Source organism: Ictalurus furcatus, chromosome 20, assembly GCF_023375685.1.
Source record: "Ictalurus furcatus strain D&B chromosome 20, Billie_1.0, whole genome shotgun sequence".
Taxonomy (NCBI): domain Eukaryota; kingdom Metazoa; phylum Chordata; class Actinopteri; order Siluriformes; family Ictaluridae; genus Ictalurus; species Ictalurus furcatus.
In genome coordinates, this window is record NC_071274.1 from 10,127,299 (window position 1) to 10,155,096 (window position 27,798).

General features: G+C 37.9%; 1 protein-coding gene across 5 annotated transcripts in view; it reads right to left on the reverse strand.

The window, feature by feature from the left end:
* Positions 1-975: 975 nt before the first annotated feature.
* LOC128624251 (G-protein-signaling modulator 2-like) overlaps positions 976-27,798 on the reverse strand; it is an 87,104-nt gene continuing 60,281 nt past the window's right edge. For 3 of the 5 annotated variants that reach the window (XM_053651740.1, XM_053651738.1, XM_053651739.1), the window contains 8 exons: positions 18,056-18,211; positions 14,363-14,471; positions 13,120-13,249; positions 12,909-12,985; positions 12,514-12,678; positions 12,008-12,182; positions 10,997-11,226; positions 976-2,178 (listed from right to left, as the gene is read on the reverse strand). In XM_053651740.1, coding sequence (XP_053507715.1) covers positions 2,029-2,178; positions 10,997-11,226; positions 12,008-12,182; positions 12,514-12,678; positions 12,909-12,985; positions 13,120-13,249; positions 14,363-14,471; positions 18,056-18,211 — 1,192 coding nt within the window. In that variant the 3' untranslated portion in view covers positions 976-2,028. Of the gene's footprint in view, positions 2,179-3,552; positions 4,585-10,594; positions 10,619-10,996; positions 11,227-12,007; positions 12,183-12,513; positions 12,679-12,908; positions 12,986-13,119; positions 13,250-14,362; positions 14,472-18,055; positions 18,212-27,798 lie in introns of those variants that run through there. The other 2 variants (XM_053651741.1, XM_053651743.1) reach the window with 2 other exon arrangements.

Consider the following 27,798-nt stretch of genomic DNA (forward strand, 5'->3'; position numbering starts at 1 on the left):
AGAAGAATGGGCCAAAATCACACCTGAATTCTGCGACCAATTAATTTCTTCATGGTAAATGGTCTGCACTTATATAGTGCTTTTATCCAAAGCGCTTTACACAATGTCTCATTCTCCCATTCACACACACTCACACACCAATGGTAGCAGAGCTGTCATGCAAGGTGCTAACTTGCCATCCGGAGCAACTTGGGGTTCAGTGTCTTGCCCAAGGACACTTCGGTATATGGAGTCATTTGGGCCGGGAATCGAACAGCCAGCCCTACGATTAGTGGACAACCCACTCTACCACCTGAGCCACAGTCGCCCCTCCTTCATACAGGAAGTGTCTTGAAGCTGTCATTACAAACAAAGACTTCTCCACTAAGTATTAAATAAATTTCAGTTACTGTGTTCAATACTTTTTTCCTGTGTATGTATTTCCTGTATATATAAATATATTTACTGAAAAAAGACACGTTCAATACTTATTTTCCCCACTTTATAAGATTAGTCAGGACACTGTTTGGTTTCTGTGTGTAGTGCATCATGCCTCTGTGTTTAGCTGCTAGTGAGCAGGGTGATGGGAAAGGGGAGGGTTGTGAGCCCCCTGCTGGGCAAACAATTCAAACTTCTCCACAATAACATTGGTTCACAGATAAAACAGACAGCACAACTAAAACTTTTTTCACAGTAAAACACTGTGTACAACTGCCACCACAAAATTATGACATTTAAACCTAGTAGGCTAGGTAAAAACAAGGCTAAATCTTATAGCCCCGAGTGTCTACTATCATATGAGCCATTAACCACTACTGTGGAGTAAGACAGCACAAATTCAATGCTGAACAGTGGACACCCTAAAACCAGCAGAAATTTTGGGGCCCCTTTTTTGGGGCCTTTGGTAAAAAGAGTTAATGGTAAAAATGGCCTTTGGTAAAAATATTTAATAATGTGATTAAAAACTTGTTTGCTGCTAATGAATTAAGTAATATCCAGAGTGTGAGCATAATGCTACTTTTTTATTTTTAAACAACTGAAATACCAGAAGTACACATTAACATGCACGAACACCCAGTTCCAACCATTTATAAGACAACTAATCAATGCAGTAATTGCAAGCTGATTGAATGTGCTGATTAGAATCTCTGGACCTTTCCTGGAGAAATAATTCCTCTTTCAGTACAAACAATTTAAAACTACTGCTTAAAAAACCCATACAAACAAAACTGTAAAAAGATACACCTGTGTATACACAGTGCTTTTATATTCAATAAAAATATACACATACTAATAAAAAATACACTAAAAACATGGTCTTGAAATATAAGCATTTCTTTTTAAAATTTAGAATGCCACGAGTTGAGTCTGACATCAAATACCAAAATGTGCCTGTGTAGTTGCAACAACCCCATATGTTGTGGAAGTTTTAGTGGTAAACAAAATGTATCTCCAGAATTCCAGAGTGGTCCGTGGATGATCAACACTAATATCACTGTGGGCAGTGTAGTGTGCATCAGGGTTAGGGTTTGTGTAAGTTTGTAACTGTGATTTAACACATCCATACTATTTTGTCTAGAATTTGTCCTAGACCATATCCATGAAACTGAAAACCAAAGGATAATTTGACTATTAAATCTACGGCTGGGCTCATGATGGTGCAACAAAAAAGTATTCACCCATCATCGGCAGATTGTGAGCCCAAATACATATGATACTATAACCATCCATGGCTGGGAGCCCAATGAGCAGAACTGACCATGCTCTCTGGGTGGGAGGGATAGATGGGATACTCTAGTCAATCAGAGCAACATTAACCAATCTTTATGTGTCGGACGAAGCAGGTGTTAGCCTTCACTGTCCCTGGTTGGTAGTTGTTGTGTGATAGGTGAGAGCTGGCTTGGAGGTGGGAATTGGCAGATGACAAATTGGAGAGAAAAATTGGGAAGTATCAAATAAAAAAACAAAACCCTATATAGCTGCATGTGTACACACACCCTCTGCATGCTCAATGCAATGGAGGTCAGTGTGTGCGTATGTGTATAGTGTTCAGTCCACGGATGGCAATGTGACTCTTTGTTCATTCATCCTTTTGGATTGAGAGCGGACAATGAGACTGAAGAAGTCCTCATCAGGGATAGTAGGTCCATGGATCAGAGCAGGAGGAGGGGCACACCTCTGTTCATCTAAACGAGAACCCTGAAAGAGAGAGCAGTAAAGTACAGAGTGGGAGAGAAATAGTGAATATGACAGAATAAGAGAAGCAAGAAGTGTAAAAGTCTCCAGTAGCATTCTTAGTCACAATATGCATGGAAGTTAATCATAATAATTCATACCCACTGTTTCAAATGTTTTAAGAATTATGTCAGTCAACAGGTATAAAATAGCTGAAATGACCATGAGAAAAGGGGAGCAACTGGTGGCATTTTCTGAATGGTTACTTGAGGCATTAAAACTTTCAGTGGCGATCCTGATATTACTCAGAATGATGAGCAAATTAGCAAATATGCTAATTAGCAAAATATGATTGACTCACCCATTCTGCAGTGGCAATGCATGTGACAACTCTCGGAGTAAAACGGCATTAATGCCAAAATCAGACAGTTTTACAACCGTAATGCTAATTTAAAGAAATATGATTACTTCCCAGAGTGTTATTCATGTAGGAAAGAGAGACATACTTTAAGGGAATACAAGTTTTTCTTAGAACAGCTCCTAAAATTGATTTGAACCAGTTACAGACTATGGTAAGCAGATTGAGCAAGGAGACTGAGGAACTGCATGCTCACATGGAGTAGCAGAGATCTAAAGCCATGTCTCCTTCAGCATAGGGATCACGGGTCTCCATTTCAAATGTAGCAACCCATCACGAGACAATCATGGTAGAGCACTAGTAAATATTGCTGTTAGAGACGGATGCAATGATTGGTTATTATTATGGTATATTATCTTAGGCTCAGATATTATGACTAAGTGTGGTTATATCATTGACTATGGCAACAATAGTATTTTGTGTAATCCTCAGTGTGAAGACAAGGTTGTGGAGATTTCTAACATGCTATAAATGCAATAAAAAAAAAATCAGAGGATTATGATTGAGATACATTTTTATCAATGGAAGATTCTGAGTTATCAAAACTGTTGGATCAAAACAGATGTTTTTGCTAATTCAAAGCATGATAGTGGCCATGTTGATACTAGTGTGATGGAAGGTTCATGGACATGACCAACCCTCCCTCAGACAGTAAAATTATCCAGATGAGGCAAATCCCTACATACAGCATATTGTGGATTCTCTGTTAGAACAGGGTATTATTAGGACTTGACATTAATTGGCCTGTTCACAATCCAGACAATTCTAGGAGATTGTGTACAGACAACAGGGAGCATAACAAAAGTACACCCACTTGTATTGTATTGATATAGTGGCATCTCTCTTGCCAGAGACTGACAATTATTTGGCTCTTGACCTGTCCCATGGTGTCGGGTGCCAATACAAGTTTGCTTTTAAGATCAAAAACACACAGTAAACTTGGAATGTCCCCCCACAAGGTTTTGTGAATTCACCCACTCTATTTCACCAATGGTTAACAAAAATATTGGAAATATTTTCTAAGCCTGAATGTTTGATTCAGTATGTGGATGATTTGTTGTTAGTGACGGTTACCAGGGATGAAAATCTCTTTGCTGGCAGAATTGTGTCAAGTGTCTTTTATTGTCATTTCCACCATATACAGCTGGTACAGTACACAGTGAAACAAAACAACGTTCCTACAGGACCATGGCACTACATAAAACAACACACTAACCATATGAGACGACAGGGAACTAAATAAGACCTATACATTTCTACATAAAGTGTATGTGCAAATGTGTTCAAACAACATAGACAGACAATACTACTAAAACAGGGCAATAGGTACAGTAAATTACAGCATAGCACAGAGCAGTACACAGTTCTAATATGGAAGGGTCAGATATAACAGGTAGTGCAAAAAGATAACAATATAATAAAAAATGCTGTGAATATAAACATAACATACCATGACATAGTATACCATAACATATATGGACATAGCAGTTGCTACAGTAGCAGCCAGGTGTGTGTGTGTGTGTGTGTGTGTGTATGTGTGCGTGCGCACGTGTGTGTCAGTCCAGTCTCTGAGTATTGAGGAGTCTGATGGCTTGAGGGAAGAAACTGTTTTCTGACATTGTACCTTTTGCCAGATGCCAGTAGGGTGAAGAGTTTGTGTGAGGGGTGTGCCGGGTCCTGCACAATTCTGGTGGCTTTGCGGATGCAGAGTGTGATGTAAATGTCTATGATGGAGGGAAGAGAGGCACCAATGATCTTCTTCATGATGATGGCTTCTGTTGATGAATTGCTTCAATTATTGGAAGTGGCAAGACTCAAGTTGAATCCAAAGAAAGTCCAGTTGATTAAGTCAGAGGTCACTTCTCTTGATGCCTAGATAAGGAGCGCGCACACCTGATTTGCACAAGGTGGAAATTATTCCAGTTCCTGTATCCGTGATAGCTTTGAGGTCATTTTTAAGAATAGTTGGATTTCATTGAAGGCTTCGCAGTTGCTATTGCAAAACCTCTGAACTGTCTCATTTCAGGAAGAAAGAAAAAGAATGATTCAGCATTGCTTACTCCAGACAGAACACAACCATTCATTTTGCAGATAGCTGCAGCAGAGGAAGCTCTTCTGGCTGTCCTCCTGAAGGAACTACAGGGAAATTTGTGTCCCATTGCTTATGCTTCTCAAGTACTCTCTCCATTTGAAAAAGGCTTCTGACTCCTATTCAAGACATATCTTGTTGGCTTATTGGGCAATTTCCCCACTTTGAATGTTTTCAATGAAGTGACACTGCATACTCCACACACACCTCTACAGCTTCTTTTGAATAGCAAAGTGAAGGGTCTATCTAGCGCCAGTCTAGGCAGGTGGACCTTAGATTTAGGATCCAAAAACATGAAAACTGTCTACAACTCCATGCTGCCACGAACACTTCTGCATGAAGGCACTCCACACATTTGTGAAGACAAGCACATCTGACCCCCTGAAAGTGTTTTTGACGTCAAAGCTATTGAAGGAGTGTGGATGTGGATGTTGATGGCTCTAGGTATTGGCAAGAGGGGAAGTACCATACTATTCATTCTGACAGAGGAAACTTTCTACATAAATGTCTCTTATTTTTCAGCTCAGTAAGTGGAGGTGACAGCATCATCACAGACTTCAGAGGTTGTCCCAGATTCAGACTTGAATATCGGTTCAGATTCGACAAATGTGGAATTACTTTCTCACAGAGTGTTTGCCCATTTGGCAGAAAAGAGGTTTTACCAGTGCAGATGGCTGACCTCTGGTTCACTGTGGTCCAATAACAAGCTTTATGGTCAGCTGCTAAGAACAGCATACATAAGATTGCATTGTTGAAAGTTAAAGCACACTAGAAAAAAGGGACCAACAAACATGGTGAGGGTAATTTAATAGTTGATGAGCTAGCAAAGAAAGCTGCTGACACACAAGTGTCACAGAGCAAGAATCAGTTGCTGCTATCAACATTAGAGAGCAGGCAGACCCTAAAAGCATTCAACAGAGTGATACTTCAATAATAGAAGCAATCAGACTGAAGAGCAATGACAAATGATTACAGATGGTCCATTTGCACAGCTAATCATACATGACAATGTGTTACTATACAGATGTGGTGACACTCCAGTGTGAATTCCATCTATAAGATTGCGGAATGATATTTAGTATCATATCCACAATCGGGGGGACACTTGAGTGTAACAAAAGTTTAAAAAGTGTATCTAAAAAAATTCATAAAATAAAAGGATAGAAAACATGTTTTGGTGGCCAGGTATAGATAAGGACATGAAAGCTGGATTCAGATACATTCTGGTTGTTGTTGGCACATTTAGCAAATGGGTTGAGGCATTTCCAATCAAGTCTTCTCCCACAACATGAGTGCATTTGGAACAAATTTACTGTAGATTTAGTCTCCCAGTATAGCAAGCGACAGAGGCACCCATTTCACAGGGGGAAAAACAATGCAGATCTTGAAAAACTGCTTGGAATAAAGCATCAGCTTCACTCGCAATCATGATGAGTAAAAAGATCAAACAGAACATGGAAGACAGCCTTGAAAAAAAAAAATATGTTGGAGAACAGTCACATTGCTTCTTTTGGGCCAAGAACGGCCCAATGGGGGACTGTAAGAAATAACTGACTGCCTCTAAGAAGATTCCACTCCAAGGTAGGTGTTAGAACAAGCTCAACTCCCAAAAGGCTTAATTATCATAGGGACAATTCATCTCAGTCTCAGCAATATCACCTGAAGTGAAATTCAATCAATTGAAGCATGGGAGTGGCAGTGGGACATTAAGAACCATCCTTGAACAAAGGTGTATGTGATGTAATTATCATTCAGAAAGACATCTGTCTAGACAATCATATCACCCCACAATTTGGTCACACCTGTCATGACATCAAAAATATGAGAACGGAAAAGTATCACTTCAATTGTTACCTTTAATTTCAATTTAGAGCGAGACTTCATTTGCAGTGCCCAGCATAAATGAGTACACCCCAACAGATGTCTCAGAAAATCATGTCTCTTTAGAATGAATACTTTCTATAGGATCCTATACAATAATATATTCCAGCAACTCTGGTTTATTGGTTGCAAATGAGATGTCAGTACAAAAAACAAAATTGAAATATTTTTTACAAAGTGATTTAAGACCATGGTGCAAAAATTAGTACACCCCAAAGTAGCTTTTAGGAATTAAACTTAATAAAATGCTAATTAACTGGAATTCAACAACATATTAGTCTACTCAATCATCACACAGGTGGCTGCAGGATAATTGACAATTAAGGATGGTATTTAACCCATAAATTCCCCTCTCATTCAATGCTGACAATAATGGTACCACATGGAAGAGAAATGTCACATGACATGAGAAAGAAAGTAATTTAACAAAAAGGTCAGGGCTACAAGATAATTAGTAAACAGGGGTGACTTTCCCATGACATGATATAACGTATGCTGCAGAGGAGTGGCATGCATGGGTGTCATACATGAAGGAAGCCACTGCTAAAGCCCATGAACAAAAAAGCCCATTTAGCATTTCCCAGGGCCTATGTTGCCAAAGGTGAAGAATATTGGGACTCCATACTTGTCTGATAAGACAAAGGTAAATTTTTTTGGAATTGATGGCATCCAAACTGTATGGTGTCGCAAAGGGGAAGAGTACAATAAAAAAATGCATGGTACACACAGTAAAGCATGGCGGTAGCAGTGCTCTTCTGTGAGTTGTTAAGAGTGCTGCAGGTGTCTTTGAATTACACTTCATTGATCATGGCATCATGAATTCACAGATGTACTACGAAATACTGAAAGAGAAGGTGCTACCATCTCTCCATGCCCTGGGTCGCTGGACACTCTTTCAACATGACAATGATTCAAAACATACATCCAAGGCCACTGCTGCATTTCTGAGGAAGAACACTGTGAAAGTGATTCAGTGGCCAACCCAACAGAACACCTGTGGGGAGTTCTGAAAAGACATTCAGCATCCAGGCTCTGAAAGAACTCATTCTCCAAGAATGGAGAAATACAGTATAGATGTGGCAGTACGTCACCAACTTGATCACTCCATGTCCAGAAGAGTTGGTGCTGTTCTTAAAAATCATGGAGGCCATACAAAATATTAGATTTGGTAGAATTTGTTGTAGGATGTACTCATTTGAACACCTCATTTGAATAAAATGTATTATGTGCCTTTGTCACTGCTGTGCTGCAATAAAAATTTTCATTGAGATCTGTGACATCCTCATCATTTTTCACCAGTATGTTTTGAAGTCAACCAGCATTTTTCCCATGGACTCGGGCAGTTGTGCATTTTCAAGGGTCTTAATAAAATCTTGAGCCACTGCGGATGTCAAGACAAATGTATGTTGCCCTAATGTAAGCACCACAATTTTGCGGGGTAAGCAAAGCCCCAATATATTTGTCGGCCAATTAGGAGATTTTTTTTACCATATAAAACGCTCAAAGCTTTTCATTACCTCCATAGAAAAGTCCTGAAAAAATGTAGTCTGCTGCTGTTGTACATGAGCACATTCTTTGTCAGTATAGCGTAGAAAATGACTGTGATGTAACATCAGCCCTGGACAAAGAAATACAAAGATGGGCCACAAAAGTTCTGGAATGAATATTAACCTCTACCAAATTGATGGAAAGGCCAAAGAAAGGATCTGCTGATGATCCAAAACATCACTTGTTTTTACAGTGCACAAAACAAGTGGACCACAAACAAGCCACAAATGAACTGTAAAAAGGACAAAAAGTAAACAGCGCCCTCTGCTAGGCCTAGATACTTCTCGTCTTTTTTTTTAAATTTTTTTTTAAGAAGGTGAATATTCACCACCTGGGTTCAGCAGAGGACTACAACATTTACTGTCGCCATCGTGTGGCTGCTTTTGGACATAGCATGTTCCCACATTAGTTTCCCAGCAGCTGATGTACACTGAATCACTGAATACACTATCCTGCACAAAGCAGATAAGGCAGCAATTTTCCCCACTTCGATTGGGGTTATGAAGGGGCTTTTCTGATTATTACTGGTTATGGAAATTGTGATCAATAGATTGATCAGTGGAGGGAATTGTGGAAATTAATCAGAAAATACATTTTATATTTTCTAATGACATATTTTATATTGCATATGATTCATTTTATAATACTGGTCTTTATGTAATTCAGAAAACAACTCTGAATTGGGGTCTACATGTGGAGGGCAACTTGACATGAGAAAAATTCATTATTATGAAATGGCCTTAATTCCTTGAACTTGGAGCAGAGTGCACACATCACTATCACGACAACAGTAGAACAAAAACATTCAATTGCCCAGGCAGGCTCCAGTCACTCTGTATAATAAATGTAGTATTTACCAAGTTATGCAGTGGACTGCTTAAGATGAGGAGAAGTAAAAACCTTGATAGATTAACAGGCAGAACTCACAGTACATTGTTGGAGGTATGAGCTCATTATACCTCCTACAATGTAGGAGGTATAATGTTGAGAAGAGATCAGATCAGAATGAAGAAGGTGTGATCTTTGTGACTTTGATCATGGCATGGATATTTGTACCAGCAGGGCTGGTTTGAGTATTTCAGAAATCCTATTCCCTAAACGCACTATTATTATTATTATTAATATTATTATTATTATTACTACTGTTATTATTATTAGGGGCTGAGCACCAATGGTGCAAGACACCTATTGTTTTTCTGTTTTCTACTGATTTTTCCTTATATCATTTGAAGAATTTGTGCTAAATTCACAGTTTTCCCCCCTATAATTCTCTGGAATATGCTGAAGTGAATGCACACCAACATCTGAAATTCAAGTGTACTTCCATTTGTTCATCTTGGATTTTGTCAAAAGCTGTTTTTCCCCCCCACTACTCCTCCTACAAATTATGTCCAATTAACAACAAACATCTTCAGACCAACCTGAACAAAAATAATCTAAATAATGTTGATATTCTAAATGTTTTGACCGTGATATGCCAACAAATCTGACAGCAAAACCGCCAAACAGGAAGTGACAGTAACAAACTTGCACACTGATACAAATCTTGGTTCAGGACCATATCAACTGGTCAAAAGTTACAATAACATGGTGAAAATGCTTCCATCTAAGCTCAATTTTTGCTTTTCCTCCTCCTCTAAATCTTGTCCAGTCTTTACCAAATTTGGCTCACATCATATTGAGAACTGTCTAAACAAAAGTTATTAAAAGAACTCTGACATTCAAAGCAATTTTCCCATAATGGACTGGCGAATGTGTGGAACTACAAATCATTCATAATCCCTTTGCCTATAGTTATGGATCTGCTTTTTGATTGCTTATGCAAAAATAAGTGGAATACCAAAACTACCACAACATAGCTAGGCGACATGTCAAAATGCTCAGCTCAATGAGAAGAATGGAATTGTGTGTATTCTAGTGATGTCACATGCACGTTAACCCCCAAAATAAGAGGAATCACAAAACTACCACACCATAGACATGTGACATATCAAAACGCTCGACTCAATGAGGAGAATTGCCTTATGGGTATTCTTGTGACCTAACCATTGCACATAAACGGACTGCCATAAAGCCTATTATATTAAAAACTTGAGTAAAATACAAACATTAAAGCTCACGTTATGACCTACTGACCGACATGTGCAGCTGCATGTGGGTGTGCATGGGCACACTAGTTATTAGTATTCTTCTGAGGCCCAGAATTTCTAAATGCTACTGCTCCGAGAGCTTTCTGACTTAGTGTGCTATGACTTTTCTAACTAATTACAGTTTTCCTGTTAAAGAAGCTCAACTTGGCTAAAATTCCCATTGACTTCCATAAGAAATTTCTGACTATTATAAGCTCTTTTCAAGATACTTCCACCAAACTCAGCACAGTCCTTCAAGCTGTTTATGCTGTACTTTTTCTAATTGATTGGACTTGCTTAGATTGGCACTTAGATTCAAACTCCAACTGTTAAAACTCACACACCTGTGTGCACAAGGCCTGAAGCCCCTTTCCTCTCCCTCTCACCCTGTCAATGTACCTGTAACAGAGAGTCACTTCATCTATCGCACTATGAATGCCATACACTCTCCATACATTTCTTTCTATCAATCTACCTGTATCACTCGCTCACACCATCTGACTTTCTACTTGTATCACTCTATTTGTCATTTATCTATCCACCGAAATATCTTTAAGTTTATGAAACATAACAGTTTCAAACTTCCAGACAGGCTTTGTAATAGGAATCCTATCCTATATTTTCTATCATTCTTTTTTTTCTTTCCTCCGATCACTTAATTCATGAACATAACTTAATCCTATTAGTGTTTTTTTTTTTTAAATTCTACACTGAACTTGAAGTCATATAATTACAAATGTAATTACAAACAGGCAATAATAACATGCTCATTCTCACCTGGCTCTTCACCAGCATGTCAAAGAAGTGATCATCAGGTTCAGAGGTGTCAGTGTTGGCCATGAGCTGATTGAGGACAATCTGCCTGCTGCTGTTCTGGTTTGTCAGGAATTTCCACAAGACAGGCACACTTCCTACGGCCCTCTGATCCTCTAGCTTCCAGCTCTGAGCAGAATCCAAGACTCCTAGAAGTGTGTCCTGGCCTGGTGATAATGCAGATTCTGAAAAAGCTGTGGAAAAAGATAAATGTGAATGATTAATTTACCAGTTCTGGAATTCACAACCTGCTTTATCTTTGCTGAATCTCTAATATAGCCATTTTCACTCTAAAACATTAAACCTGTTTTTAATGAGACAGCACACTACACTATACAGCACACTTCAGGGACCCGACTAAAAGAAATATATACTATATGGCCAAAAATTTGTGGACACCTGACCATAACAGCCATATATGGGCCTTACCCAAACTGTTGTCACAAAGTAGGATGCAAACAATTGTATGGAATGTCTTTGTGTGATGTAAAACATAAAATTTCCACTTCACTGGAACCAAAAGGTCTAGCCCAAACATGTTCCAGCATGACAAGGCACCTGTGCACAAAGCGAGGTTCATTAAGACATGATGTGACTGATATCACCAATGCTCTTGTGGCTGAATGGGCAAATCCCCACAGCCACGCTCTGAAATCTAGTTGAAAGCTTTCCCATATGAGTGGAAATTATTATAACATTAAAGAAAGGAATAATCAGGAATGTGAAGTTCAAAATGACATATGTTATGTTGTCAGGTGTGTATGGTTAGGTGTTCACAAATTTGGCGATATTGTGAACTGTGAACCCTCAACAACATCCACCTATATTGCATTATATTTACATCTACCATTTCAAAAAAGTTGGACCTCCCACCCACCTTTCCTAGGTAGTCCAAACTACAGTAGTTAAGCAGCTGTGGAGCCTCAAGATGATCAAAAATATTCCGAAATCAAGCATGAAGGAATTAGCACTTACATTTTTTCATATTTTTGGGCAAGGATGAACACAAGGAGGAGGGGTTAGCGGCAGCATTGGGCTGGCAGACCAGCCGCTTTTGAAAAGAACAGCGCTGGTCATCCATTCTGTTGCCTTGGAAACGACTCAGCAGGTCAAGAAAGCTTTCGTCACCCAACATATCCGCACTCACACACTACATGGGGTCAAAGAAAAAAGCTCCTGCAATTTGTCTTATACATAAAATAAATTACAGGCAGAAAGTAATTAAATCTTGATCTTGACTGAACCAAAAATTCAGAATTCAAAGTATCATTCACACTTGCATAAAATTTATATTTACTGGCAAATTTTACTCAGTGCAGGACATGTAGTAGAAGACTTGTAAGTTGTACAATCAGTAATGATTAAAAATTAATATGTAACTTGTGCACCCATACACTCTGAATAACCTTAAATGCTTATACAATATTCTAACTGTCAAAAAATTACCTATCAGCCATACAAAGTGATTGACAAAGACTCACTTTCTGAACAGGCTGCTTCTGAGAGGTCTTCAGAGTGTTGCTGGTGTCCTGAAAAACTTTAATGGAGCTGTTCTTCTTCCCTCGCAGACGATTCATGAAGAAGAATTTGGAGGAGAATTTGGTCTTTGACTGCGTACATAGAACCTCATTGCCCCACTTCTGACACTGCGAAAGACAAGACCAAATGCAAAGAACAAATAAAGTGACAATCATTTATGTTGTTTAGAAATGTATGTGTGTGCACACACACACACACACATTTCTAAAAAAGTGAGAGGAACTGTCATGTTGATGTCTTAATAAAGCAGGTTTTGGTCTGCACTGGTGGTGGCTGATGAAGTTTTTAGGTTTGATATTATCAGCTGATGTCAGCTTGTGTATGAGTCTGCAATCACTTTGAGCTTTTCTGGTGTAAGCGTCATCAACTCCAAATTCTCCATGCTGTAGGGTCTGCTCATCCTGGGTCTTGCTCCTGGAAAAACAAAGACTCTTGTTGCTGCACCACATTATTTTGTGCTATCTGTTATTATTGTAAAATGAAGGTTATTATTATTACTATTGACAACTATGCTATTTTATTGAGCAGTTACGGAGTATATATTTTACCATGCAGGTTATAATCAATTTCTTTGTTCTCTGACAAGACAGAATTATTTGTACTGTAACTGAGGCCGAGGACAGTCTGGAGGTCAGACACATTCATACGAGCAGTTAGCTCACCACAGCGGTCACCTGTCTTAAAAGAAAAAAAAAAAACACAACTTAAAAGTTTTTACTTTTGCCCTTAAAAGTTTAAAACTTACTGTAAGGAATAATTGATGACGGGCCATTGAAAGCTGCCAAACAGGAAGTAAGGGCAGATCTCAGCAATCTTGTGATGTATTTTGACCAAACCTCAAGTATTCTTGATTTAACAAATTCATGATTTATCTATCAGAAAGTCAGCCATTTAATTAATTTTAAGAAACATTTTTTCCTTCTTCTCTTACAAATTTTCTCCAATAACCATAAAATCTGGGATTGAGCATTTGGAGATGAACCTGAACAAATCTTGCTACTCAGATTTTTGATATGATGAATACTGACAAACAGGATGTGAGGGCATATCTTAGCAACAGCATGACATTTTCTGACTAATTATTTTATAGATAACAGAAGGACCTCACCATAAGGGATTCTAAGAAGTTTAATCTTGGTGGTGCTATAATTCACAAATGCACAAAATTGCTAATAACTTTAAAACTGCACCACATCAAACCAAGATCAAACCAAGGTACTTGTTTCTGTTGATTCTCTTGAAGGTGCAACATTTTATCCATATAAAGCATTTGTGATTTCTCAAACAGTAAGTCAGCCAATTAGAATTTTAACAAAATCTGTTTTTTTTTTTTTTTTTTTTTTTTTTTTACACTTCCACTACAAATTTTATCCCATATCCATGAAATTTGGAAGACAGAATCGAGTGTCCATTAGGGTTGGGTGATATATCAATATAATATCGATATTGTGATAAATGATACAATACACTTTTCTGAGATATCATTGGTATGGTGATGTATTTTTTACGTTTTTAATAATTACAAATTAAATGACACTGAGTGGATGCGGTTGATGTAACAAATATTTTATATATTTTACCAGATGTTAGGTATATTATATATCGTGATATGCATTGTGTATCGTACAAATGTCCTCAAGTATCATATGATATGATATTTTTGTCATATCGCCCAGCCCTAGTGTCCATCTCAAACAAAACTTCTTTCTCTTTTATTACTACAATTTACCACTACCACTTCTAGCAAACTTGGACAAAAGGACTTGTTTACTTGCACCTGGATGTGTGTACCTCGTTAGAGATTTCCAGATGTCTCTCTGCAAAGTGCATGGCCTGGTCATGATTCCCGAGGACTGTGTGGACATTACCTAAAATCCAGCAGGCACGACCTTCACCAACCCTAACACACACACACAAACACTAACATACATGCTCACAAAGTAGTATATGCAGTGACTGGTTGTATTTCACAAGTTCAATTAAATTCAGTTTTGTTTGTATTTAACAACGTGCACTTAACAAAGCGCATTAAACAATGGACATTGCCCCAAAACAGCTTTATAGAAATATATCAATTCAGGATACAGATTTTAAATATATGAATTTATCCCTAAAGCGACGATACCAAGGGAAAAACTCCGTGAGATGATATGAGGAAGAAACCTTGAGAGGAACCAGACTCAAAAGGGAACCTATTCTCATCTGTGCTATACGATCATCTAACAGCTGGTTGGACTAGGCAACTTGCGTGGGTTTCTTTCTATTTTTTGTCTATTATTTTATAGATTATCGATTATCCTTGTCTGATGTGTTCATCTCCTAACAAATTTTGTGTTATTACTACCTCAACACATGTGGTAAATTATCCAATAAATAAATAAATAAATATATATATATATATATATTTTTTTTTACAAAATTCACACAAGTGACCAACACAACATGTGTTAAATTATGGTCCAATCATGTTGTGGACTGCGGTGCAGATGTTATCATCAAAATCTAAACTAGCCCCAAAGTGAATGTTCATTGCTTTGACCTTTTGAGGTGAGGAAACAAAATGACCATAGGTAAGTTAGCATTCATGACTAATTGTTAGTGCTGCTGAAAATGACTGGCCGATATTTAGGTAGGGAGTTCTCGAAAATGTATTCATTAGAAAACAGTAACTAAGCAAGTGATAATTAACTTTACCTATCCAGACGGGATCAAAAGTACATCATCATGTACTGCTTCCTGAGTGTTGGCATCACATTACTTGTGTCATGTGTTTATGTTGGCTGTGAAATATGGACTGAAGTTATTCTATAATTATCTGAGATATCTATTTATAATTAAATAGAGTGGACGTCACATTTAAAAAATTACAGAATTTGGGATTCTGTAATGCAATTTCCCAGTTGAAGCCCAAAGGCGTTTGTCTATATTTTGCAGCTAACAACTAACGAACACTCTTTTTGCTCTTACAGCTTTTCAAACGGAAAGGAGTGGGACTCCTGTCTTTCCAGTTGGCAGGGAGATTTGTAAAAAGATAAATTCTTACATCTGTCAAATGTTTTAATGATTTTAATAAATGTCACCTGATTTTCAGGCAATTGCTTGTTTATTTTGTAAGCATTTTAGTAGCATTTTAGTATAAGTTTAAAAAAAAAGTATAAACAACACATCTCTGTTATTTGTGTGTTATATTTAACACATCTTTGCGTGGAAATATTTAACACACAGCATGTGTTAAATGTGCTAACACACAGTTTGTGTTGGAAGCAACACACAATGTGTTGTCCTTAACTAGACATGCAAGTGTGTTAAAAATTAACACATGACGTGCTAAATATTGCCACAAAAAGATGTGTTAAAAATAACACACAGCATGTGCTAAATGTGCTAACACACTGATTGAGTAGAAAGCAATACAAAATGTTGTCCTTAACTAGACACACGTGTGTTAAAAATTAACACATGATGTAAGAAAGTAGGACTCCTTCCTTAAATCCTTCAGATTTGTACCTCAGCACAGAAGATAATCGGAGTTGATCTGCCATCACTGGAAGACATCTACAGAACACATGTCTGAAGAAAGCTATCAACATCTACAAGGACCACACACACCCATGCCATCACATGATTGAACTACTTCCGTCTGGAAGGCGTTATTTCATATCCTTCAAGATACTTCAAGACTATGGAATACCTTTATTCCCAGAGCTATAAATGCTCTGAACCAAGACACAAAGAACTCTCTGGCTTTTTAACTGTTTGTAGTCTTTTAAAACTGTTGGCATAATCAATGGAATTCACAGAGACTGTAATCTTGTCTGGAATGGTGTGGAATTGCCAAAACTGTTACGGGGTACTGTCTGAACAGTTAAAATTGACATTGTTATATACTCAGAAAACAAACAAATAAAAAAAAAACATCCCTTTTTCAGGAGGCTATATTTTAAAGATAATTTTGTAAAACCCAAATAAGCTTTACAGATCTTTATTGGAAAGGGTTTAAACAATGTTTTTCATGCTTGTTCAATTAACCATAAACAATTACTGCACATGCACCTGTGGAACAGTCCTTAAGACACTAACAGTTTACAGGCGGTAGGCAATTATGGTCACAGTTACAATAACTTAGGACACTACAGAGCCCTATCTACTGACTCACCTACGTAAACATGCCATAGGCCTGCTGCAGGGAGGCATGAGTACTGTAGATGTGGCTAGAGCAATAAACTGCAATGTCTGTAATCAAGATGCCTAAGGCAGTGCTACAGGGAGACAGGAAGGACAGCTGATCGTCCGTGCAGTGGAAAATTACATGTAACCATGTGTCCCCCCAGATGTGATCAAGAACTTGCAAATGCCCCCCCAGATGTGATCAAGAACTTGCAAATGCCCCCCCCCCGATGTGATCAAGAACTTGCAAATGCCCCCCCAGATGTGATCAAGAACTTGCAAATGCCCCCCCCAGATGTGATCAAGAACTTGCAAATGCCCCCCCCCAGATGTGATCAAGAACTTGCAAATGCCCCCCCAGATGTGATCAAGAACTTGCAAATGTCCCCCCCCAGATGTGATCAAGAACTTGCAAATGCCCCCCCCAGATGTGATCAAGAACTTGCAAATGCCCCCCCCCCAGATGTGATCAAGAACTTGCAAATGCCCCCCCAGATGTGATCAAGAACTTGCAAATGCCCCCCCAGATGTGATCAAGAACTTGCAAATGCCCCCCCCAGATGTGATCAAGAACTTGCAAATGCCCCCCCAGATGTGATCAAGAACTTGCAAATGCCCCCCCAGATGTGATCAAGAACTTGCAAATGCCCCCCCAGATGTGATCAAGAACTTGCAAATGCCCCCCCCAGATGTGATCAAGAACTTGCAAATGCCCCCCCCCAGATGTGATCAAGAACTTGCAAATGCCCCCCCCCAGATGTGATCAAGAACTTGCAAATGCCCCCCCCCAGATGTGATCAAGAACTTGCAAATGCCCCCCCCAGATGTGATCAAGAACTTGCAAATGCCCCCCCCCCTTTTGCAGCTGAAAGAATGTTGCATGGAAGAGTGGTCAAAAATTCCAGCAAGCCTGGTGGACAATTATGCAAAACGCCTACAAAAAGTTATTTCTGCTAAAGGGGGCAATATTAGCTTCTAAGGCCAAGGGTGTTCCTACTTTTTCCACAGAAGAAAATAACATACATCTATTGATATTTCTGTTCTAATTTTCCTTGTGGGTTTGTTCACGTACATCAACTTTATTAATAGGCACGTTTCAAAGTTAAAGTTGACCTTGTCCAAATATGTTAAAAAATAATAATAATAATAATAAAAAAAAGCCAACAATTTTCCTGGGGTATACTTATTTTTTCTTATACTATATTTTTCTTAGACTGTATTTTAAATATATACTTCTGTAGAGTGGGAGCTTAAGGAGTTAAGAGGTATTGGGGCAGTGTAGTGTGGTGGTTTGTATGTGTGTGTGTATGCATGTACCTGTCACTGAGGTCCTGGGCAATGATGAGGTGTTTAAAGTGATAGTCTATAGCTCTCTCGTAGTCCTGCAGAAGAGTGTAGGTGTTGCCTAGGCTGTAGCATGCCTGAGCCTCCACTGCCCGATTCCTCAGCTGCCTTGCCAACTGAAGAGCTCTCCTGGCAACAATCAAACAAATATAACAGAAAACCGAACAAAAACTACAATGTAAACAGTAAATACTGCTAACACAAAAAACTTGAAGGATAAAGATTATGGATGTTGGCTTAACAGAGCCCTCTAAAATTGCTAAAAGTGTTAAATGATATTTCAAAATTTTGCTGTCATTGATTTTAAAATGTTAAATCATTTAACAGTTAAGCATATAAATGTTAAAGGGCTAAAACATTACTCAATGGTTAAAATATTTTAAGTCCTCCACCATCATTCCTCCACCATCAGTCCCCAAAACCCACCGTCCTGCGTCTCTGAATGATTACGACCCAGTAGCACTCACTTCTATAGTGATGAAGTGCTTCGAAAAACTGGTCAGAGCACTGTGAATACTTTCCGGATGCACTGTATATACACCTTACAACTCTGTAAATCTGCTCCCACAAATCATATTCTATAGCATTCCATATATATATATATATATATATATATATATATATATATATATATATATATATATATATATATATATAGAAATATATATATATTACACACATATTTACCACAGTCTATTTCATCATGTGTATATCCTTAGTCATTGTTGGTCTGTCTGTTATTGCACTGTGGGATGAGTAACTAAGGAAAAACATTTCACTATATTACATTACACATATGTAATATGTATGTGACAAATAAAGAACCTTGGAATGTTAAAAATATTGAAACCTTTAAAGGTTAAAGTGTTAAAATGCTAAAATGCTGCTATGATATTCCATGTGGTTACTATGTGTTGCTAGGTGGTTGCTATGCTAACCTAGTTGGTTGCTATGAACAGTTAAGCATGTAAAGTAATAAAAGGCTAAAGGCTAGGATGAAGCATTAAACATTGCTAGCATATTCAAGCTGGTTGCTAGGATGTTCCTATGTGGCTGTTATGGAATCCCAGGTAGTTGCTATGGTTTTTCTAGGAGGTTTCAATATGATCGCAGTTGGTTGCAAGGTTGTAGCTAACTGATACAGGGAATACTCAACTGGTTGCTTGGGTGTTGCTAGGTGGCTGTTGGGGTCCCAGTTGGTTGCTAATAAGGCTAATAAGTAAGATAGCTTGTTATTGTTGAAGACAGTATATTTAATTAAAAAAAAAAAAAAAGTGTAAAAGAAAAAAAGGATGTTTATGGCTTTTTAAAAACAATTCAATTTCAATTCAATTTTATTTGTATAGCGCTTTTTACAATAGACATTGTCTCAAAGCAGCTTTACAGAAATATTAACATGGTATACAGATATTAAAGGTGCGAATTTATCCCAACTGAGCAAGCCACTGAGTGGCGACACATAAACACAAATGTTTAGTAAAAGCCAAAGCAGATGGTGCCAGATTAATGCAAGTGAATGGGACATTTTCTTGTAATAGTGCCAAACAAACACTCATAACTTGAAAAAATATGTTTTGAAAGTGGTTATTTAGTGGTTTTTGAAAGCTCAACCATTTAAAGCTTGAATGGTGTTTCTTGGTGAATTTTAGAGGAAAATGTTTTGTTGAAACAGTGAATTCAGACAGTTTACTCTCATAGCTAGAGTGGAGATGACATCACCCAGCCTTGCTTTTACCAATTAAAATGAATGGGAGAAGAAAGAAGGATGGATAGAGAAGGATGAGATCAAATGTGTCTGTAATTTGGCATCAGGGGTTCCAGTGTGTCCAGATTTGACCATTTGAATTTTGGTGGTTGTAGCTTGAGAAATGAACGAATAAGAGCAGTTACTTTTTTTCCCCAATTTATTCCTATGCAAAAAACAACAACCGTAATTCCAATCCTTCCCAAAAGCACACGCACACTATTCCTGTATAGGATCTACAATTTAAAATTTCTGGTCTCTACATTAAAAATTGCGACCCGTGAAAATGGAAGAAATTTTCAAAGAGAAAAAGAAGACGAAGAAGAACAGAATATTGGATTTTTCAAGCCAACAAAACCAGAAGACTTCAGTCTGTGAATAAAATTTGATGTTGGCTTGAAAGAACCTGATAAACATGCTACAAGAGTAAAGTGATATTACAGTATTTTGTTGTCACTGACTTTAAAACGTTTAACAGTTAAGCATGTAAAGGTTAAAAGGCTAAAAATTTCAAATATGTAAAATGTTAAAAATACTGAAACAAGATTAAATGGTATGAATGTTAAAATGCTGCTGATATTCCAGGTGGTTGCTGTGACATTCCAGTTGGTTGCTAAGGTGTGGCTAGATTGCTTATGTACTACATGAAAAAAAATGTCATTCTCATATGCGCCTCTACACTCTCATCCTACCAATTTCTTACCCAAACTTTATTAGGGGACAAGCACCACAGATGCACAGGCACCTACTCTTTTTGCTATTATTATTATTATTATTATTATTATTATTATTATTATTATTATGGGCCAAGCACTGAAGGGGTGTAGGCACCAATTGTAATCTTTAGTGTTATTATTATTCTGCTTCTTCTTCCACTCTTGAAGTCTATGGCAGCCTACAGAACCATGCATAATAAAGTTATGAAATTTGGTACATAGATAGAGGACAGTCTGAAATGTTACCAAAGCATATTTGGAGTCGCCATCTCAAACCCTCTAGCACCACCTACAGGTCAAAATTTCACTCATGTGAAATAACTTTTGAACTGTAAGGGGTAGAAACAAAAATATTTTTTGCTCTGAGTCTTTGGCTCATTTCAATTTCTGCCTGATTAGATCTGAAAAACCTTTTTTTAAATACTCCTCCTAGACCATTCATCCAATTTTCACCAAAATTGAATCAGAACATCTTCATGCCGACAAAAAGTTATGGAAATCAGGCTGATTAGTCAAACTGTTCTTGAATAATGGGCAAACAAATTTGACGTTGAGCACGGTGAAATGGACATGAGGCTATATCTCCGTAATGTTTTAGCATATTCAGACCAAACACAGTATATATTCTAATCAACATGACTTGAGGGTAGATGCACAGTTTTGGTACAGCGCCACATAGTGCTCACAATATATCAAAAAAGCATGTTTGTGCTTCTAATTTCTGAAAGCTATGCCATTAAATCATGAATCTGTTCTCTTTAGATTCTGTGGGGTCTGCCAAGTTGGATGATAAGAAATTTTCCTACGTCAGCCATTTTGGATGTTGGCCATTTTGAATTTAGATATAAAATGCAGTATTTCATGAAGGTCTTGACGTGACGTTACAAAAATCGGTATGTGTCATTGGCACCATGCCCTGAAGGTATGCAAAAAGTTTCAGTACAGCACCACCTTGTTTTCAAAAATTATGATTAAATTATAAAAATGCTAATAGTGTTTGAATACTTTTGCCTATTGTCATGAGACCACTCTTGATAGATTCTTTGGGTCATGCCAAGAACAATAATACCAATTATGCCATGATCGGCCAAACCTACTTTTTCCAAACTCCTCCTAGACTGTTCATCCAACATTCACAAAAATCAAATTGGATCATGCCGCTAAAAAGTTATCAAACTCAAGCTGATTAGTCAAACCTTTCTCGAATAACATGCAAACTAATTTGACAGTGAACATGCTGAAATGGACGTGAAGCTATATCTCCAGAACACTTTAGAGGATTCACACCAAACTTATGATATATGATAGCAATCATGACTTGAGTGCTCATGAAATATGAAAAAAGCAGATGTTTGCTTTTCAAAACATTCAATTTTCACCAGATTTGACTCAGATCATCTTCAGTCCATGCTGACAAAATGTTATGGAATTCAAAGTGATTAGTCAAACCATTCTCATTCTTCTTCTTCTGGCTAGGGTGTCTATGGCAGCCCATAGAAACATAGTTTTAAATTTGGCACAAATGTTGCCAACGCTCTAGCGCCACCATTGAGTCAACCATTTGAGCCTAATTTGGAAGTATGTTGATGGTCATAATGTTTCAACAGTGTGTCCAAAAATTTTTATACATTGAAAATCATGCATCCCTGGATTCCCTGGGTTGAGACATCAATGAACCCATCAGTTTCTGCTTAATGAAATTTTCTGCCATCTTGAATTGTGTCAAAAACTTTATTTCACTACTCCTCCTACAAATTTTGCCCAATCGCCACCACATTTGGCACACGTCAACTTCAGAGTAAGTCTCTCAAAATTTATCAAAGAATTTTGAATATTCCAAATGTTTGCCCGTAATGGGCCAACACATCTGAGAGCAAAGCCGCCAAATAGGGAGTGAACAACTTGTAGCCATCTACCATGAACTGAGTCAATGCAACAAATTTCATGACAGCACCTTGTCAAAATTTTAAATAACATGCTAAAACTGATTACATATAAAGCCGGCGTCACACCATCTGATTTCTCCAGCGATTTTCAGATTTTAGCTTAATTTGCATAATCGCCTGCCAGTTGAAGGAGACAGGAAGTCATTAATCCCTTGACCGTCTGGACTCCCTGCTGAGATAATCACTTCATCAAATGGAAAAAGCTTTCAAAGGGAATTTTATATTCAAAACTGTTCTCCTGTAACATGCTGGCAAATGTAAAAAAAAAAAAAAAAAAAAAAAAAAAGGACACGAGGGTGTATCTCAGCAATGTATCTACAGATCATGAAACTTGATAATTTTCAGGACCATGCCCTGAATGTACCCAAGATGTTTCGCACTTGTGGTCAAAAACTGTAATAACTTTTTTTTTTTTTTTTTTTAAACATACAGTGGTGCTTGAAAGTTTGTGAACCCTTTAGAATTATCTATATATCTGCATAAACATAACCTAAAACATCATCAGATTTTCAGACAAGTCCTAAAAGTAGATTAGGAGAACAAAATTAAACAAATGAGACAAATACATTATACTTAGTCACTTATTTATTGAGGAAAACGATCCAATATTACATATCTGAGTATGTGAACCTTTGCTTCAAGTATCTGATGTGACCCTCTTGTGCAGCAATAACTGCAACTAAATGTTTCCGTAACAGTTGATCAGTCCTACATTGGCTTTAAGGAATTTAGCCCATTCCTCAGTGCAGTACATCTGGTGGAGTCCAAACTCATTAGAGATGGTTTTGTACCCTTTTCCAGCCTGATGAGCATCAACAACTCTTTCAGAGCCCACAGAATTTAAATTAACTGCTTATCCTAGAGGTTCACTTGCCACTCACAGATATGTAATATTAGATCATTTTTCTCAATAAATAAAATGAGCAAGCATAATATTTATCTCATTTGTTAAATTGGGTTCTCTTTGTCTACTTTTAGGACTTGAAAATCTGATGATGTTTCAGGTCAAATTTATGCAGGAATAAAGAAAATTCTAAAGGGTTCACAAACTTTCAAGCACCACTGAATATCCTTTGAAGAATTTGTGCTAAATTCACAGTTAATTTTCCCTACAATTCCTTGGAGCATGCAGAAGTGAACACACACCAACATCCGAAATTCAAGGGTACTTCCTGTTGAATGGGGTTGCACGGTATACCAGTAGTATTGCAATACTAAAGCTTCAAAATACTGCCGATGCCACTGTATTTTTTAAATGGCAGTATTGTCAATAAGATAGTACCGTAAGTAATGTTGTACATGTGCAGCAATTAATACTATTTTCGCTAAAACGACACTCACTGCTCACATCTCACTGCTTTTGCAGAATACACAAAGGTTAGTAACACTTAATTTAACCTAAATTCTTTATCTTAAAATTTAAAGATTTCCTGTTTGCTACCAAGCGAGCTAACGTTACGCTAACCGCTGTGTGTAAATATTAAAATTAGCCATGTTTGCTAGTAAGCGACCCAACATTATGCTAACCGCTGTGTCTAAATAATAAAATCAGGGTTAGTACAAGGTGCTTGAAGTGTTTGAATTTGGTTCTGAAATTTAAGTATTGGAAAACCTTAGAAACACTGGAAATAGCCATTTTTAAGCCATTTTATATCTAGTGGTGCTTTAAAAGTTCTTGGATTATAAAAAGTCAATAAATTCGAAATCACTAAATAATTGTAAAGTGTTTATTTTTGAAAGAACACAAATACAATCCTTTCACCTAAAATATAACACCCTGCTGCAGCCCCTCCCTCGCCTCCTGCTATTTACTCACTCATTTCAACAGACATCTCCGGTCCACTTCTCAGACTCCTTTATCAAATTTTCCCCCACTCAAAAAAGCACCTAGCTACAAATCTAGCTACTTTCCCTAGAAGAGAGTGGCCAATACTGCCCCACGAGCGCGAGGTTCTGCTATCCCTCTACAAGCACACCTCTCTCTCTCTCTGCAGCTACCCTGTTCAATGAGTGGCAGACAGGAGCAGCACATTTATTCACTTCTAACTTTCTGTCTGAATGATATCATTTTACATATAGCCAAAATCACAGCACAGCTGATGTCTTTAACTTATGTCTATGGTGATTTTGTCAGAAGATGTCGTGGTTATATCAGGATATTAGCAGTGCAGAGCAGCACCTTGGAAATGGCTTGGACGTGACTGCTGGTTTACATGTAGTCTTAATGGGCTGCATTGCAGTCACTATTTCATACTCGTTCCATTGTCTGACAATATGACAATGTCTCTTGTATAGTCCTTGAAAAGAACAACAACAAAAAATATTGTGCTTGAAAAGTCCTTGAAAGTCCTGGCATCTGTCCTTCATTATGAACCCTGTAAAATTAGCCGGGTTTGATCATAAGCGAGTTCATTTCCAAATTCAGTTATTTATTCCTAATGTTGTGTTCATTCTTAAGTACTCTGAGGACAATTTCCACATGCATGATTTCATTGCTGAATGAAATCATGCAAATGACGCAGACAAACTAATTCAATGTGGCACATTGAATTAGTTGCTTGCCTATTTTATGATTTTTCTTGAGTTTTTCCCAATTATTGAGTTTTTCCAATTATTTATTCTCATTAATAAAGTATTGAGAGGAAAATCTGGTTTGTCAGTTTTCATTTATAACTATGTATTTCTGTCAATTTGGTTCATTTTGTAGATTTGAATTATGAATCAACACATTATTGCATGGTATCGTGATACTACTTGGTATCAGCTACTTCAGCTGGTATAGTATCGTAAGATATGTTTATGGTATCGTGACAACCCTACTGTTGATCATCTTGGATTTTGTTAAAACTTTTGTTAAATCTTTTAGCATTTTTGCTAAAAATGCTTACATCTAATTGCCATTTTTGCTCCTCCTCCTCCACATTTTGTCCAATCTTCCCCAAACTTGGCTCATTTCATCTTGAGCCCCATCTGAACAAAATTTATCAAAGGAACTTACAAGATCTTCGAAAAGGTTGTAGCACAGCAGCTATGCTCATACTTACATAGGAACAACATTCATGAAATGTATCAGTCAGGATTTAGGCCTCATCATAGCACAGAGACAGTGCTAGTTAAAGTAGTAAACGACCTACTACTGGCCTCTGATCAGGGTTGTGTCTCCTTGCTTGTGTTACTTTACCTTAGTGCAGCTTTTGATACTATAGATCATACTATTCTCCATGATAGACTAGAAAACATTGTTGGCATTAAGGGAACAGTCCTCTCCTGGTTCAGGTCTTATTTGACCCATCGTTATTCAATTCAATTTTATTTGTATAGCGCTTTTTACAATAGACATTGTCTCAAAGCAGCTTTACAGAAATATCAACATGGTATACAGATATTAAAGGTGTGAATTTATCCCAACTGAGCAAGCCACTGAGTGGCGACGGTGGCAAGGAAAAACTCCCTAAGATGTTTTAAGAGGAAGAAACCTTGAGAGGAACCCGACTCAGAAGGGAGCCCATCCTCATCTGGGTAACAACAGTTAGTGTGAAAATGTTCATTATGGGTTTATATGAAGTCTGTATGGCCTTAGGAGCAGCCGTAGTCCCAGCAGTCTGGAATTAGAGAAGATTTGAGCTCCATCCTGAGGCAGAAAGGATCTGGATCTCTAGTATCTCCATAAATTCGTGTGGGGCTTGGCGAAAGGAGAGAGGGAGAAAAAAGATTATTATGACTGCGAAGTAGTAGAACAGAATCTAGTCAGGGTAGGCTTGAGTAAACAAATACGTTTTAAGCCTAGACTTAAACACTGAGACTGTGTCTGAGTCCCGAACACTAATAGGAAGACTGTTCCATAACTGTGGGGCTCTATAAGAGAAAGCTCTTCCCCCTGCTGTAGCCTTCACTATTCGAGGTACCGTCAAATAGCCTGCATCTTTTGAACTAAGATTGTTATCAGTTCGTAGATGTACATGGCGACTTCTCCACGTATACAGAGGTTAAATTTGGTGTTCCACAAGGTTCTGTTTTAGGCCCACTGCTTTATACTTTATATATGCTACCTCTAGGTCAAATTATTCATAAACATGGAATTAGCTTCCACTGTTATGCTGATGATACACAGCTGTATGTTTCAGCAAAGCCAGATGACAGACAGCAGCTTAATAAAGTTGAAGAGTGTGTAAAATACATTAGACGGTGGATGCTTACTAACTTCCTCTTACTTAATTCTGATAAGACAGAAGTACTTGTACTAGGACCACATGTAGCTAGAAGTAAGCTTTCTGATCACATAGTTACTCTGGATGGACTTTCTGTTTCGTCATGTGCAGCAGTAAAAGACCTTGGTGTGATTATTGACTACAGTCTTTCATTTGATGCTCATGTAGATAATATTACTAGGATAGCCCTCTTTCATCTCAGAAATATTGCCTAGATAAGAAATATAATGTTAATACATGATGCACAAATATTAATTCATGCTTTTGTCACCTATAGACTAGATTATTGTACTGCCTTACTGTCTGCATGTTCCAGTAGGAGCATAAACAAGCTCCAGTTAGTCCAAAATGCAGTTGCTAGGGTCCTTACTAGAACCAGAAGATACAACCACATCACCCCGATCTTATCCACACTGCATTGGCTCCCAGTGAAATCCCGCATTGATTATAAAATATCATTATTGACCTATAAAGCACTAAATGGTCTCATGCCACAGTATCTAAGCGAACTTATGGTTTTCCATGATTCGCCATGCCTACTTAGATCAAAAGGTGCAGGCTATTTGTCGGTACCTCGAATAGCGAAGGCTACAGCAGGGGGAAGAGCTTTCTCTTACAAAGCCCCACAGTTATGGAACAGCCTTCCAATTAGTGTTCGGGACTCAGACACAGTCTAGGCTAAAAACGTATTTGTTTACTCAAGTTTACCATGAGTAGACTTTCTTTTATGCAAAGCACAGTCTTACCTAACAATCTCTCCCTCTCTTTACCTCCCTCTCCCTCTCTCCTTCTGTTGAGCCACACATGATTTTATGGAGATGCTAGTGATCCTGATCCTTTCTGCTCTCTGGACCTGCCTAATCCGTTCGGATGCCCTACCTCTGGATGGAGCTCTCATCAAATCCAATTCCACATGGACATTCTCACTGTGGTTGCTGGGACTACGGTTGCTAACATGGCCCTGGGACTGCAATTACCACATGCAGTTTTGCACTCGGGTCTCCTTTGAACAGTGCATTAGTTCAACAAACAGACTTCATATAAAAACCCTAATGAACTTTCCTTTACTTGTACACTATCTGTTGTTACCCAGATGAGGATG